General features: G+C 44.2%; 1 protein-coding gene across 1 annotated transcript in view; it reads left to right on the top strand.

Moving 5' to 3' along the window:
* Nucleotides 1-5,645: 5,645 nt before the first annotated feature.
* The window catches only part of UTP20 (UTP20 small subunit processome component), a 67,925-nt gene continuing 58,708 nt past the window's right edge, over nt 5,646-14,862 (top strand). Inside the window, exons 1-10 of the mRNA XM_050900422.1 lie at nt 5,646-5,690; nt 6,399-6,479; nt 7,298-7,364; nt 7,561-7,693; nt 8,173-8,361; nt 9,839-9,920; nt 11,008-11,145; nt 11,552-11,707; nt 13,377-13,523; nt 14,036-14,170. Of these exons, the coding sequence (XP_050756379.1) occupies nt 5,646-5,690; nt 6,399-6,479; nt 7,298-7,364; nt 7,561-7,693; nt 8,173-8,361; nt 9,839-9,920; nt 11,008-11,145; nt 11,552-11,707; nt 13,377-13,523; nt 14,036-14,170 (1,173 nt within the window). The remainder of the gene's footprint in view (nt 5,691-6,398; nt 6,480-7,297; nt 7,365-7,560; nt 7,694-8,172; nt 8,362-9,838; nt 9,921-11,007; nt 11,146-11,551; nt 11,708-13,376; nt 13,524-14,035; nt 14,171-14,862) is intronic.

The following is a 14,862-nucleotide window of genomic DNA, read 5'->3' as shown; positions in this document are numbered from 1 at the left end:
TATTTAATCAAGCAGTACACACCAAAATTAGACTGCTTCATAACAGCCTCAGCTTAAGGGTATGTATCAGTTTAACTGGTTTTTCCCTAAAGGGCTCTGCAGTGCTGAGATTATTAGACCTTTTCTTGAGAGTTTCAGCTTTTGTACACTATGCCTCTTGGATCTATGAGGCCAGGAATGGCTAACCGAGGTACTGTCTCTAATGGAATCTGAGAGCAAAGTTAGAGCTGCATGAATATTAGACAGCTCAAGCTTCAAACAAGAAAAAAAAAAATTGCAAATTAATTAGCCAAATCCTCAAATCTAGGTACCCATATTTTGGATCTATCTTGTATGAACGAGATGGATGCAGACATGAAGAATAATATCAATTGCTTTGTACGTTACCTTCTATTCAATGGCAGGAACATCCCATTCCTTTCAGTAACAAAATGCTGAGCCTGGCCTTATTTGCCCCTGAATGTGATGCACAACTGACTTTGCAAGTTTGAAGGCAGAAACTATTTGAGAAAGGAAATATCCTTGACCCCATCTTTCTATGATTTTGTGTTTTCTACTCACAATTAGATTCTCAACAACATTGTGAGAAATTGCTGTCTTAGATTATTGATTTAGTATTTCCTCAGTGGCCTTTTACAGATAGAGGGACCAATAAAGACAGAGCAAAAGAGGACAAAAAAGAGAAAGAAAATTGTATATGGGAGATGGCAATGATTTTGAGGGAAGCATTCCCTTGTGTTCATCTGTTTCTAAGAGATTTTTACCATTTTCCATCTTCCCTTTTTTGGAAGGTTTAACTTTACCTTAAAACTTACAGTTGTGATCCCTCAGCCCCAGTTCGTCTTCTTACACTGTCATTTCAAGCTTCCAAACAAATAAGAGGGATTTGGGGTGGGGTGGAAGGAGAGATTTGGGAGCATAGCTTCAGATTCATGCTAAAGGCTTTATGCTTTGTTCCTGGGTATGCCAAATAGCCAGGTTTCCGAACGGTTGTCAGAAATCTGAGTTAGACTGTAATCAGACGTTTAGTAGTCCCAGACAGCTGACAGACAGCCTGAAATCCAGATGGTCTCTGTCAAATCCAGATGCCCCTCATTCTAGTGGTGAGGGTGAAATGCAGGAGACAATTCACATCCCTTTTGGGGGACAAGACTCCATCCTCCCTGTTCATTTTCCTTTCCACATCCCCTGTTTCCTCTGTGGGTCCTCCTCCTGCTGCCTCTGTTGCTGTTGCTTTCAACAAGGCTGAAGCCAGTCCTGCTGCTGCCGCTGTTGCAGAGCAGTGGGATGAAGAACAGCAGCAGTGGTCACCACTGCAAACCCCTGCTGTCTCAGGGCCATCTGTATAAATGCTGTCTGTGCAGAAATTAGACCCTTTTTCTTTCCACCACAAATTAAACTCTAAAACTTTCTTCCCCACCTCAGAAAAAACCAAGGTGTGGCTTCCTACGGGGCAGAAACCTTGGAATAGTACTAGTTGGCATGAACCAAAATTGTGCCAGGGATTGTGTTGATGATTAATTGGTGTGGATGATCCCTGTGCTCTGGCACTACTCATTTTACTTCTAGAGATGGAGCTAGTACAGCCCACCTGTTCCAGTTCCGCAGCAGGACCCTGACTTGCAATAGAGGAGCCACTGGCCTAGATGTCTCAAGGGGCTGAATCGGGTTGTCAGTGCCCCTTTCTGTGAGGGAAATCCCTAAGTTCAGGATATTTCAAGCATGAACGCTCCCCGCCCCCCCCCCCCAAATAGCTGCAGAAATCTGGGATCTATATTCCAGCTCCTTGCTCAAAACCCTCTCTGATCTGCAAACCTAAGGGTAGGTGAAATTCTCCCTAGGACTCAGCTAGCATTGACCTGGAGTTGCATTATTTGCAGAATCTCTGTGCTTCAGGCATATTAGAAAAAAATGTGGCCAAACAGTTCCACCAGTTTGCAGAACAGGATTCCAGTATCTTGTCTGCTTTGTTTTTGAAAACATAAGTGCTCTTGACAACATCCTACATATCTTGTGGGGTTTTCTCCTGCAAGGCAAGGCAAGGCAAAATGCCAGCTAGAAGCTGAGGAGGAAACTGGCAGTGAAAATATGTCATTGTGTTTCAAAGGGCTCTTCTTACTTTCCAGACTAATTAAAAAAAAAAAAATCTGTTTGCTTTAGCTGAAAGAGTACACTAAAGACATCATGCACTTGTATAACCTGCCTTCAAACTCATGCCAGCTTCCCCCTTGATGAGGATTTCGGCGAGCTCCTGTGATGCAGCGGGGTTCCAGCCACGTGCACCCAGCCCATGCACCCCAAGTTGTTCTGTGGGGTGACTCGAGACAGGCAAAGAGAAGGGCTTCTGGGTTCACAACCAAGGCAGGCAACGTTCACCACTTCAAGACTCCAGTTACTTATTTAGTGTCTTTAATATTGATTGAGGAACCTATCTTTGGGCATCCAAGCTTGGAAGTTGTTTGGCTTTTCGGATGTTTCTGTTAATCTATTTGCCTGTTATATTTCATTTTGAAAAGCAAGATCTTCTCACAATGAAATTCCCTATGCGAACTCCTTTCTTGGCACATCTCCACCATGCCCATATGAATATAGTAGAAAAATGAAAATTTGATCTTACACCTGTGCACCTATGCAATCTACAAAATCCTGAGGTTAACAATAGGCTGTCCTGGCTGCTCATTGGCTTGTACCAGACAGCATGTCCTTTAGGTTAGAAACTCAGTGTCATACAGGCTTCAGGAGTATCTGTTGTGCTTGTGATCAATACACATAAAAATATGATGGAACTAGGGCAACTCTACAATAATTTGAATACTGCGTATTTATGTAGTTATTGAGCCATGTCATGGGGGGCATTCACAGTGTCAGTTGCAGATATGCACATATAATGGGGTCACCTATACTCTCTGAGACTACCAATTCTAAGGCACGATCCATTTTATTCTAACAACACAGATGTTTCAAGTACAAGAATGTGCCTAGATCTGCACTGAATATAAAAGGAGCCTAAAGTGACTCCTCAGAGGCAGACATGTGCATTGTAAACATTGCTGGTTATGTGAGATGAATTCTGCCCTGTGAGACCATCCTGGGTTAAATATTGAGGTATTTTACCCAAATTACTATTATTAGGCTAAATTGACAGTGCTCATTTAAAAAAAAAATCCACCACCAAAACCAAACCAAACAAAAAAACCCCAACTGGAAAGTGTAACCCTGACTCAAGGTAAGACACATTTCCAGAGGACAAGCCTGCTTTGCTTCTACATAGAGTGGCTCTGGCTCTTGCCGAGTCCAGCAAATAGATTTTGGACAGCAGGACTAAAAAGCCCAGGAATGCAGAAGACATATGAATCTTAGACCTGCCCCAGAAGTGCTGATGGATTACTGTCAGGGACTGGTGGTTGTCGTGCACAGCAAGTGTTTGAAGAAGTCAGATCTGCATAGGTGACTACTTTGATAGGCGTGCATGTGCTGCTTTACAATGGTTTCCTCTACGTGCCTCTACAGGTATTACTACCAACAAGCCATCACTCTTCAGAAGGCCATCTGCTTGCCGTTAGCATAGATTTCTGAAGGAGACTTGCTGACAGCTGGGCCCAGCAGATAATCACAGGGTGTTGGAGCTGGGGCCTGCCCAGAGATGGGAGAGCCACATCTCTTCCTGGAAAAGTAAAAGAATAAGGCCTGAGGCTTGAGGCATTGCAGTCAGACAGGAGTATATGTAGAAACGGTATTGTTAACATAGCTATAACTCATACGGAAGTGGGGAAGGGATCTTCTGGGTCACTGAACCTTCCCAGCTGAAGTGCCAGACTTACTGTCACGGCCATACCGGTATTGATACCTGAGTTACTACCCTGAGACTCACTCAGATGTATCTCCAAGTACTGTATTCAGTGCTGGCTGAAATGCAGTCCATCAGTAGTTCTTGTGGGCAGAAGCTCTCATGAACATCAGCAGCTGCAGGTCTAGCCTGTCTCACTCTTCTGAGAAGTTGCCAGTTTACAAACATAAAGAAGCATTTGTAACCTTTTAAAAACTTCCTCTAATGTCTTTTATTTTTGCTGGTGATTCCTCTTCTGCAACAGGCAGAGCACACCTGAGCTCGTCTCCCTGTTGCTTTCCATGAATGTTAGATTTTGCTCATTCCCTTGGGTGATTTTGGAGCGCATGCATTCCAGAGAATTCCACAACTCTACAAGATGCTATTCATAACGGAAAAAAGATCTTGTGGACTGTTTTTCACAAGTTCACAATATGTAGGAGACATATTAGGTGAATTTACTAACCACATCTGGAGAGGTATTTGTGCTCTTAAACAGCTGCATATTGGTGCCTAAGCTCTTTTGTGGATCTAGACCTCTCCACATGCTTTTAGCTGCACTTTCTCATGGAGATATTTGGGCTTGAAAACACTTAAGCCAACCTTTTCGAACTCAAGTGCCTAAATCAGGCATTCTCTTCCCACTTAATGCAAATGCCAGAAGTCCTTTCTATTCCAGCAGGAGAAGAGCAAGCTTTAAAGCTAACAGCTGTCTTCGTAGTTCTCTGACTTCACAGGTGCTGGAGTGAGCACGCTCCCCTGCCTGTCCAGATAGCTATCGTGTTAATGGCTTATTGCCTCCCCGTGGGCAGCTTTTCTGGATGCACCTGGCAGTGTTTAACCTGTTGGATCTGTTCAAAGTTGTGGGTCCCTACGTGCTCCTAATAGCGAACTTCAGCCATGCTCAAATTCAACCTTGTGTCTTGCTGTCTGAATAACCTGCAAGCCTGGTTTCTGAGAGTGGCCTTGAGCTGCCTGTAACAGGCAGGACAGGCAGGCTAGGGAGGGACAAACTCCGAAGCCTTGTAAGCTGCAACCCAAAACAGCCGTGTGGTTCTGGGCTGCTCGTACTGCACCTGCCCAAACCAAAGCCTCATCCAGCTTCTATTCACCTCCCGTCTCCCCAGCGCACATTCTCCGCTTCCCACAATTGCAGCCGCAGGCAGAAGCTCCCGCAGGCCCCGGTACCGGTGTGAGCGCAGCAGTGAATGACAATCAGTCTGTAATCACCTGCTCTTGCGCGAGATTTAGTTTGCGTGTAGTTTGTCTAGGATGAGCTTTTTTTATTTTTGAGGTCTGGACAAAAGTCTGCACCAAATTCGGGTCCGTAAGAGCTGGGCGGTGGCCGATTCGGGCCGAGCCACCAATGCTGCGCCGAGGGCTGCGCTCTCCTACATAACGTTTTCTCCCTGGTACCGATTTCTTTTCCTCAGGCACCGCTGGGGCCTCCCTCCGCTACCGGGGTGCCCCAGCCCTCCGCGCTACACCAGAGCGCAGAGACGAGAGCGGAGGCGGGCTGCTCTGCCCAGAGTCCTCAAGGAAACGCCGCTCACCGCCAAGGTAAGACGCGGGCACCTGTCAGCCCCATTCTCCCCCAGATCCTCACTTCCCGTCCCACCTCACCCGGCCCCGGCCCCCGGCAGCCGCCGCCTGCCCCTTCCGCCGGCGGGCCCGCCTCCTCCTCCCGGCAGCCCGCAGCCGGCATGGCGGCGCCCGGCGTGTAGGGCCGCACGTGTGGCTATCGGTGTGGGGCTGCGCAGCGGGGCCCGGCCTGTGTCGTCGTGTCGTCGTGTCCCCCCCCCCCCCCCCCCCGGCCGCCATGAAGAGCAAGTCCTCAGCCCACAAGTCAGGGAACACGTACCGGGTGAGCGCCCGTCCGGCCGGGCCGCGCCGGGCCGGGTCTCCGCGGCCGGCGGCCGGGTCTTTAGGTTTCCGTCGTCGGTGGTAGTTTAATGGTAGTGCCCGGCTCCTGAAGCGGTGCTGGGGGAGGAGGTGTGTGGGCGGGTGGTGTGACAGGGCCGCGGGGAGCCGCGCCGGGTCGGGTCTCCGCAGCGCTGTGAGGGGGTCGTGGCCGAGCCACCCGCGCCGAAGTGCGGCTTCTCCCCCTTTCCCCGGCAGTCGGTGACACCTCCGTGAGCCGGGTCACCGTCCGTGTCACGCAGCAGGCACACCACAGCCTTAATATAGAAAAGTGACATAATTTAATTAAAAAAAATAATAATCCAATGGGGGTGTTAACCCAGGCATTGTTTCAGGAAAGGCAAGAGCCATGCAGACTGTTGAAATCCGGGTAGATTTCTCTGCATCTTTTTCACCGTGTTGTGGAGACGTGTGGGGTGCAAGCCTTGGTTGTGCAGAGTGAGGAGGGAGAGGGTCAGTCCTGCTCGTGGGCCTTTTGAGCATTTTTTTGCCTTAAAATTCTGATAGGGCTGTTTACAGATCGACAGGTATTATCTGGCAGCCCCTCTTTAGAAGTGGGGTTTCTGTTTGCAGTGCATGTGCTATTGAAAGGGACTTAGAAGGGCCATTTTCAGAACAGAGCAAAAAACATGTGTGTCCTTTTGTTTTACAGTTTCTTACCTTTTCGGAGCGCTTAAGCAATGTTAATATTGATATTATTCATCGGATTGACAGAACGGGAAGTTATGCTGAGGTGAGAACAGCAATTGCGGTCATTTTCTGAAATCACATCACAAGTAGATACACCCCATGAAAGATTCACTTAAGAAATTTATTCAGCAGAAAATTGGAAAGAAGCTCCTGCAAGAGTTGCCTTTCCTGGAACCTCATTTTGTGCTTTGTTCCCCTTTACTTTTTGACCTGCTTCGCAGTATTGCCATATTGACAGCGCCACCCTGATGGCTTCCATGTGGCTGGTGGGCCTGTTGGTGTTTCTGAGCATGGAAGGTGCTGCTGTGGCAGTCAGCAGTCCTAGGTCCAGACATGCAAAGGCTTGCAGGTGCTGAGTAGTTGCAATACTCGCAGCATGTGTATAAAGCATGAGTATGTGTCTTTATAGATCGTAAAGAAGGATCATTTATACGTGTCCTATAGATCATCATTGTGATTATAGTGCTTTGCAGGTTATTACCTCCTGGCTTGCTGGATTGTTCTTCTGAACTTCCTACTCAATAGCTGTGAGGATGCCAAAAGAAATTGCAAAGCATTTGTGCTGGGTGGGCTATGGCCTAGCATCTTAGATTATCAAGGCCAGTCAACAGAGGTCTAAAAAGCAATTATGTAAACAAGTCCTGTCACCAGAAAATATTTTCAAATGTGTTTTGAATATAGAAAGAAAAGTCTTATTTTCAGGGAAATTTCATAGCACCTTTTGAAATGAAGTCAACAAGATTTCTTGAAATATTCTTAAAATATTTAAGGCACTTGATAGTTTTCTTCATTGGAACCTCTCATCTTTACAGGCTACATTCATTAGAGTTGGTAGCTATTATTTTATCGTTGTTTTGACAGGAGGTTGAAACCTACTTTTTTGAAGGACTACGGAAATGGAGGGAACTGAACCTCACTCAGCATTTTGGTACGTCATTTTTATTCATTTTTCCCGCTTTCCTTAAACTGTTAAAATACATTTCTTCTGCATCCAGAGCCCAATGGGAGATTTTCTGTTGACTGGTTTTTGGACTGGGTTCTGGAGAGCTATTATTCTTTAATATCCTACATGTTTACCAGGAACTGGACTAGTTTTCAGGGTTTTTCTTTTGTGCTTTGAACAGTGCAATTCTACAATGAAGTGGCCAGCAAATGCCAGTCCTTCAACCAGCTAGTCTATTACCAGAGTGCCATTGTGCAGAGCTTGAAGACACATTTGGAAGTCAAAGGCAGTCTTGCTTATCAACCCCTATTAGAGTAAGTATATGGTGACAAAATGTAGTCAGAAGCCTTGACGGTATTACAAGTAAATATAAGTCCTGTTGTGAGTGGTGTTCTTCTTTGTTGTACCTGAGGAAAATACAGCAATGAGGTGCCCAAAGTGGTCGTGTTTCCCTGATAGAGCTTTATGGTTCTAAGTCTTCAAAAAAAAAAAACCTGTGACAAGGCAAGCAAATTAGCCTGAGTGCTTACTCAGTGTCAGAATATTCATGTGCTTTGGTTAATGTTAATCATTTATGTCTTCCTGTTTACTGTTATCTGCTTGATTTTTAAAAAATCTTAAGATTCTTGCCATCCGCAGCTGCCTAATGCGTGATATTTAAATAAAAGTGAGAAGTAAAGGTGATGCTGTCTTTCTTTCCAAAGAGACTGGGCTGGATTATGCAGTGTTTGATTAGGTTTTTATTGGTTTGTTTTTGAAATGCGCTAACACTGGTGTATTTTCTGAAACACAGTCTAGTGGTGCAGCTGGCTCGAGATCTTCAGGCTGATTTCTATCCTCACTTTTATGACTTTTTCCTGGCCATCACCAAGTTACTGGATACACAGGACACAGAGCTGCTGGAATGGGCTTTTACCTCTCTTTCCTATCTCTACAAATACTTGTGGAGATTGATGGTGAAGGACATACGCAACATATACAGGTAAAAACCATGTTTAATGTGTGTCTCAATCAGCAGTTATTAGATACTATGGAAATGTAAATGCCACATGAATACATGGCTTAATGCTTCAGTATACTTGTTAGCATGCTTTCCCTGCTTTCTGAGAGACTCAGCCTTGTTATCATACGCAGCTCCTTTGAGATCCTACTGACTTTTATGGGCCACTGTATTGGAGGAGGTATGTGGGTTGGGCTGCAGATTTGGGCCTTCTTTTCTCCTGTGGGGATAGGAGAGGAGTGATCCACCTCAGCTGGGTAAACAAAGCTCAGAAAGACACTGGATTGTCAGAGTCGTCTTGGAAACCTGTGACCAAGTCTAAATTCAACACAGGTCTCTTGGGTATGTGTCAAGTACCTCAGTCATAGTTGTATCATTTCTGTCTTTCCCTATTGCAGACACCTAGACTTGTGACATTGAATGGATTCCTTTGAGTCTTTAATTGTTCCTTTCCCAGTATTTTCCCCTTTATGTTTTTCCCTTCCTCCTGTCTGTTTAGTGAGAGAGCAGATGAGCTATGCAGTTTTGTGTGCTTTGAAATTCCTTGCCGCAGGGTGCTGTGGATGTGGAAGGTTGGCATAGGTTCAAAGGGAAACTGGCCAAGTTGGAGGGAGTTACCAAATGCATAGGAGCCATTTCTGGCTTGGGGAGTCCCTGAGCTGCAGGTGGTTGAAGGCTGATTTTGTATGTGCTTGCCCTGTTTTTAAACTTTTCCCTAGGCATCTGCTTCTGGCTGCTGCTGTAGACTGAATACTGGGCTGGATGGACCTGTGGCCTGACCCAGTATGACTGCTTGTTCAATCTTACATTGCTGTGGTAGCAGGGCTCTTCTTTTTGTCATAGCCAGTGGGTCCACGTTGCTTCCTCCTAATTTCAATTTGGAACAGGTGGAGGAAAAGAGGGGTTACAGATTTCCTCCCCAACCCAGCAAAAGCTGTCGAGCATATTGAAAAAACATCTGCTTGGCTGTGAATCTGAGGCACCACTTGCTCTGCACTGAACATGTGCTGAGCCACCTGCAGCTGTTACTGATACTTACCAGAGAACTGCAAATATTTGTTATCCCTGTACATTGTATCTTTAGAAACTTTTAAGTGCACAGGCTCAACTGAAATACAAATCTGGCTTATCAAATCAACTTCTTACTGCTGCTGAGTATATATATTGAAAATCTTGATGCTGCAGTTGAATCTGTGTGGATCCAGAGATTTTAGAGGTATTTCTGAATGTGGCTTAATTTGCCTGGCATTGTCTTGTGACCTTCTTTGCAAAACTCTGTTCTTTATCCAGGGAGAGTGCAAGGAAATCGAGTTATGGAAGGTATTTGCCCTCTCTAGGAGGACAGATACTTAGTGTTTGTAAAAAGTGGCAATGTAAACTGAAAACATAAATTTTAAAACCAATTGGTGGCAATTCTTGCATTGCCTTTAAGACAGCGGATTATTTTGTGTCTTTGTAGTCTGTACAGCACCCTGCTGGCTCACCACAAACTTCACATCAGAAACTTTGCAGCCGAAAGTTTTGTCTTTCTAATGAGAAAGGTAAGTGAGGTGTTTGTACTTTGACGCTATCTCCATTTTGTGGTGGCTCTTGGATTCAATGTGTAATATTAGGTTTTCTCTAAAGAAGGGTTAACAAGGCCTGAACTTGCATTCAGCGTGTCCTGAGTTGTCATTTTTAGTGAGTGTTTTACTGAGAATGTCATGCACTTCATATCAGCAGTGGCAAATAGAGGCCTTAGCGCACTCTGTTTTAAGAGCAGTTAAACCAAATGTCTGTGGTTGATTTATCTAAAATGACTAGAAATGGTAAGATAATCTTGCAGAAGGGAGGCTTTAATTTGTAAATACACATTTGCTCACTGGCTTTTTCACTAATGCTTTAAGGCCTCTGTAGAACTGAAATTCTTGTGACAACTTTTTTGCACTCCTGAAAATCACAGTATATAACATTCCCAGGCAGATCAGTCAAGATCAGATGGCAGCCTTTCATGGAGTAAGGAAAGGGAATGGTAGTTGTTGGTTTTTATTTAGTCAAAATATACTAAAGCCAGGATTCCTGAGACTGGCTAGCAAATTTGAGTATCCTTATTTTTGTCCTAAATTGAGAGACCTCAATAAAGCATATTTGTTTGATTGGTTGTTTTCAGAAATTGCTAAACTTCAAGTCAAATCCTCAGAAACGGAGGGTTTTAAAATCTTGGGCCAGAAGTCCTTGCAGTATTCCCAAGTGTGATTATAGTTTTGGATGACTGAATTCTGTGTTCAGCTGATACACGTCTCTTTCCACACCAGTGCAGTGACCTTTGTGTTTCAGTTGGGACCAGCTTAATGGTACATTTATGCACATGTTTAAAATCATAAGAATAATCAAAAAGACATATTTCAGCTGCAGGGACCTCAGTAGACCTGTGTACTTCTTGGGGCTGGGGGGGCTGCAGTAATTGAGTAGCTGATCATTTTTCTCCTTTCAATTTCCTTGTGTGGTTGCAGAAATAATGAGTTTGAACTGTTGTGCAAAGGCAGGACTAGGAGAGTAACATGGTGCTGTGGAGCCATTTAATTGCCTCTATCCATCTGGCAGCTCTGAATAGAAGATAACTTTTCTTTTCCTTCTTATGTTTTGTAGGTTTCTGATAAAAATGCAATCTTCAATTTAATATTCCGTGACCTGGGGGAGCACCCCGAGAAGGTGGAAGGTGTAGGACAGCTACTTTTTGAGATGTGCAAGGGTGTTCGAAACATGTTCCACTCTTGTGCGGAGATGGTAAAGACAAGAAAAGATTGCTGGTTTAAATGTTTACTGTAATGGAGCCTTAGGCAGCGCTCAGTGAAACCACTGAGTGTTGTCTTGTTCACCTCAGTGGATCCTTGGTGATAAGCATGCCGTTCGTTACTTAATAAGATCTGAAAGCCTTTTTCTAAGAATATTCTTTGAGATAGGAAAGTTGGTTTTAGTAATTCCTATGCAGTATTCCTATATATTAAAATAGGACGGCTTGCTGATATTTCAGATTTTAAGTGATAGCCTTTTTCCCCACCCCCCCCCGTAGTTGTTCTAGAAAGAATCAAGATCATGGGAATACTTTAGCAGTATATTGCACTAACTAATTTTAGGATTGCTAGATTTATTTTCTAAGTATAAGGACACGATGTGCTCTTTTCCTGTGCAGGCTATGAAGTTAATTCTGTTAAAGCTGGGGCCTATTACTGAAGAAGAAGTTGAACTACCGTGGGTAACTGTAGGAGAAGCCTTTGAGCAGATGATCAGATCAGCTGTACTCCATATCCATAAGGAGCATTTTGACATTGTCTTCAAGTGCCTGGAGGTACACTGATTTTTTTTATTTTTTTTTTTTAAATTCATGAGAGACTGAAAAAAACTCTGTACATTCATCAAGGAAAGTATTTGTGTCTTATTGGACCAGAATTGGTTTTTTTTCTGCTTTGGAAATATTAAGTACAGTGTCATGTGCATGGGAAATATCCCACCCTTCTTTTGGAAGTTCACAGTGACCCTGGTAGCTGTGCTGTGCTGTGAGTGAGAAGGGAACTGCTGTGTGTGAGACTTGGAGCTCAGTCCCATGCCTGGGCAAGGAGGTTTTGTAGGATCTGCCTTTGCAGAGACAGACATCACAGGCCCCTTGCTGGAGTGGGAATGCTAAGGCTTGCTTTATATTGCTGAACTAGGTATGTTGGTGATTCCGGAACCTCTTAGTGACAGTAAAGAGGAAGCGTTCTGCCTTGCAGCTCTTTTTACAGCAAAGACCTGGGCTGAACCTGGAGAGCCAAGTTTAAGCTCCAGAGCCAAGTACTGAAAATCACAGTGTTTTCAGTCTGGGTGTTCCCATGTTGCTGCTTGGAGGTTACACTCTGAGGTTTGAGGGAGCACGGCTGAGTGCCATGGGCTGTGCTGTGTTGTGTCAGGGTGATATAGAATGATGAGCCAGTGCCTGGCAAGTGTTTTTTACTTACCTGATCAACATTTAGGTGTTTTTACTAGCAATTGGGATTTGCTAAGAGGAATCGAAACCTCTTGGAACTGACAACTGTCAGTTGTGCTCCTCAGAGGGGTGAAATGGGAAACTGGAGGAAATGGTACATGTGAACTTTAGGTTAGTCCTTCCAGCATGGGTAAATAGTCCTATTTGTTCCTTCTTGGAACTCCCTCTCTGTGACTATTCATAGTTTCCCAGAAAATCCCATCCTGTTCCTTCTATCTCACCCAATATGATAGCAGTTATTCCCTAACTGTCATTAGCTACAGAATGGTTTGCCACTGGATGTTTTGTATCCCTGGGAGCTGAGTCACTCAAAGTCGGCAGTTGTGATGAAATCTTGGAAATTGGTGACATAATTCCCTTTATTTTTCATGAGGCTTGGTTTTTTTACCCTGGGAACCGGTGGGTGCATGGGAGCATCTTGCTCAGAGAGAAATATTCACGTAGTCTATGATAGCTCTCTAAATTGGGTTCAATTTATAGGATCAAGGATGGGAGTTCATATTCTCTGGACAGAAAGAGACAGTAATGGGAGTGATCCAGAGCAGCTCCATTATCTGTATAACGTAGATGATATGAGTAACCTCTCAGTATTCACATTAGCATAATAATGCATAAAGTGTAAAAGTACTTAAGCTCTGATAATTCCAGTGGAAGCTGGGTGCTTCCATACCATTGTGGGTCTGGGGCCAAGTATTTCTTTCTCTTCCTCTTTCCTGTTTTGTATGTCGTGTGTTGGCCTTTCAGGAGACCCTCATCTTGGGAGGTATTTGTGTTTCTGTCCAAGGAATCCAGGATGTGTGTTTTTACATAATGTTTCTGAACACACATAGTGTTTCTGCAAGGTTTAGTTTGTTGAACGTGAACAAGAGAGTCAGCAATAGTTTATCGGGCAGATGAGATGTTGATTCTTTAGAATGCCTTTCAAATAGCAGTAAGTGAAACAGCATCTGATCATTTCTCTGAAACATTTTGCTTTCCTTTTTTATTTAAACAGGAGTCACTCTTAGATTTACAGAGGAAAATAACTAAGGCCAACTGCTGTATGGCTTCAGAGCAGATGGAAAGGATTCTGCAAGCATATCTGATCCTAATAGAACATGCAAATGGATCCAAAATCTCACTGCCTGAAGACGTCTGTCAGGTAGGTCAGACCATCGCTTTGGCTGGTGTGCCAGAGAAGTATCAGTTGAATGTGGAAGAGGTGTGGTCAGCTGAAGCACTCATACACGTTTCTGATGCATCAGTGGGCTTGGGATTTGAGTTGAGTGAACAGACACAGTTATTGTGAGTATTGCTACCTCTCCGATCCCATGAGAATTTACCTCTGTACTGTAATGCTGGTGTAGTCCTCCTTTAAATGAGCAAGAGGGAGAGCGAGCTGCTGCTTCTAGAGACCAGTTCGTGCCACTGTGGAGGAGACCTAGGCCCCCATATCAATGGTAGAGCAGTTCTACCAGATTCACATACGTTTGACCCCATTGGGTTCAAATGTAGGTTTAGTGCCTTCAAACTTTGATAAGACTATTAGGATTCATTTCTGTGGGCTGAAGCTTAGAACACCATGCCCTCCTGCTCCAGGGACTGTCCAGGTCATTCAGACCAGACAATCACTATCTTCATAGACAAGTATCAATTCTGTCTCTTTCATTTCAGATTTTAATAAAAATGTTACAAACACCAGATCTCTCATCATCTTGCTGCAAGACCCTGCTGAATACCGTTTCTGCATTCCTGCTGGCTGAGAATGTTTTCTTGCCTGATTCTTTGACCAAGGAAGCTATTAAGAAGGTAACAAGGACTGCTGCTTACGGTAGAAATCCCAGAGTTCAAGTTCCCTAGAGCAGGCTGATTTCAGGACATGGGAAATACACTATAAGGTTCCCTTTAGCCTTCTTGCACAGATAAGGGAGAAGCTGCCCAATGCCTTAATGTCTGCTGAGGTCTTGGGACTCCTTGCCAGTCTTACACAGACTGTTGGTGTAGCAGTGCCACAGTGGCAGACATCTTTGCAATGAAAACCAGGCTCTGATTCAAACACCTCCAGCCTCTGTAGAGAAAGGAGGGAGAACAGAGAACGGACATATTCTGCCTTAGATTATAAAGCAGGTCAGTGAGTTGGACTTAGTGAAAAAAGTACATTTTTCACTAAGCTGCCAGGCATTTAGTGAGCATGGCTTAGCCTTGTGAACAAGGTTCAGGCAAGTGCAGTTTGATTTAGAAAGTACAGGGGTAGGCATATCTCAGTACTACCATTGCTCCTGAAGCATTGACAGGATTAGCTGCATACATTCCTATCAAATGCAGTGTTGCAAAGACTAATAGGAGTTGCTACTATGGAGTCTGATTCTTCAGTTTTCCTGTTACAGTACATTATAGTTTTCCAATTTACAGTGTGGACCATAGTTGTAGTGTGTATGTAAAAAAAAAAAAAATTTTTTGAAAGAAAAGATGTCATTTGATTTACAATGGGAAAACAAGGC

Source organism: Gymnogyps californianus, chromosome 1 (assembly GCF_018139145.2).
Source record: "Gymnogyps californianus isolate 813 chromosome 1, ASM1813914v2, whole genome shotgun sequence".
Classification (NCBI taxonomy): domain Eukaryota; kingdom Metazoa; phylum Chordata; class Aves; order Accipitriformes; family Cathartidae; genus Gymnogyps; species Gymnogyps californianus.
The sequence above is the reverse complement of the archived record's forward strand: the minus strand, read 5'-3'. Positions and strand labels throughout refer to the sequence as shown.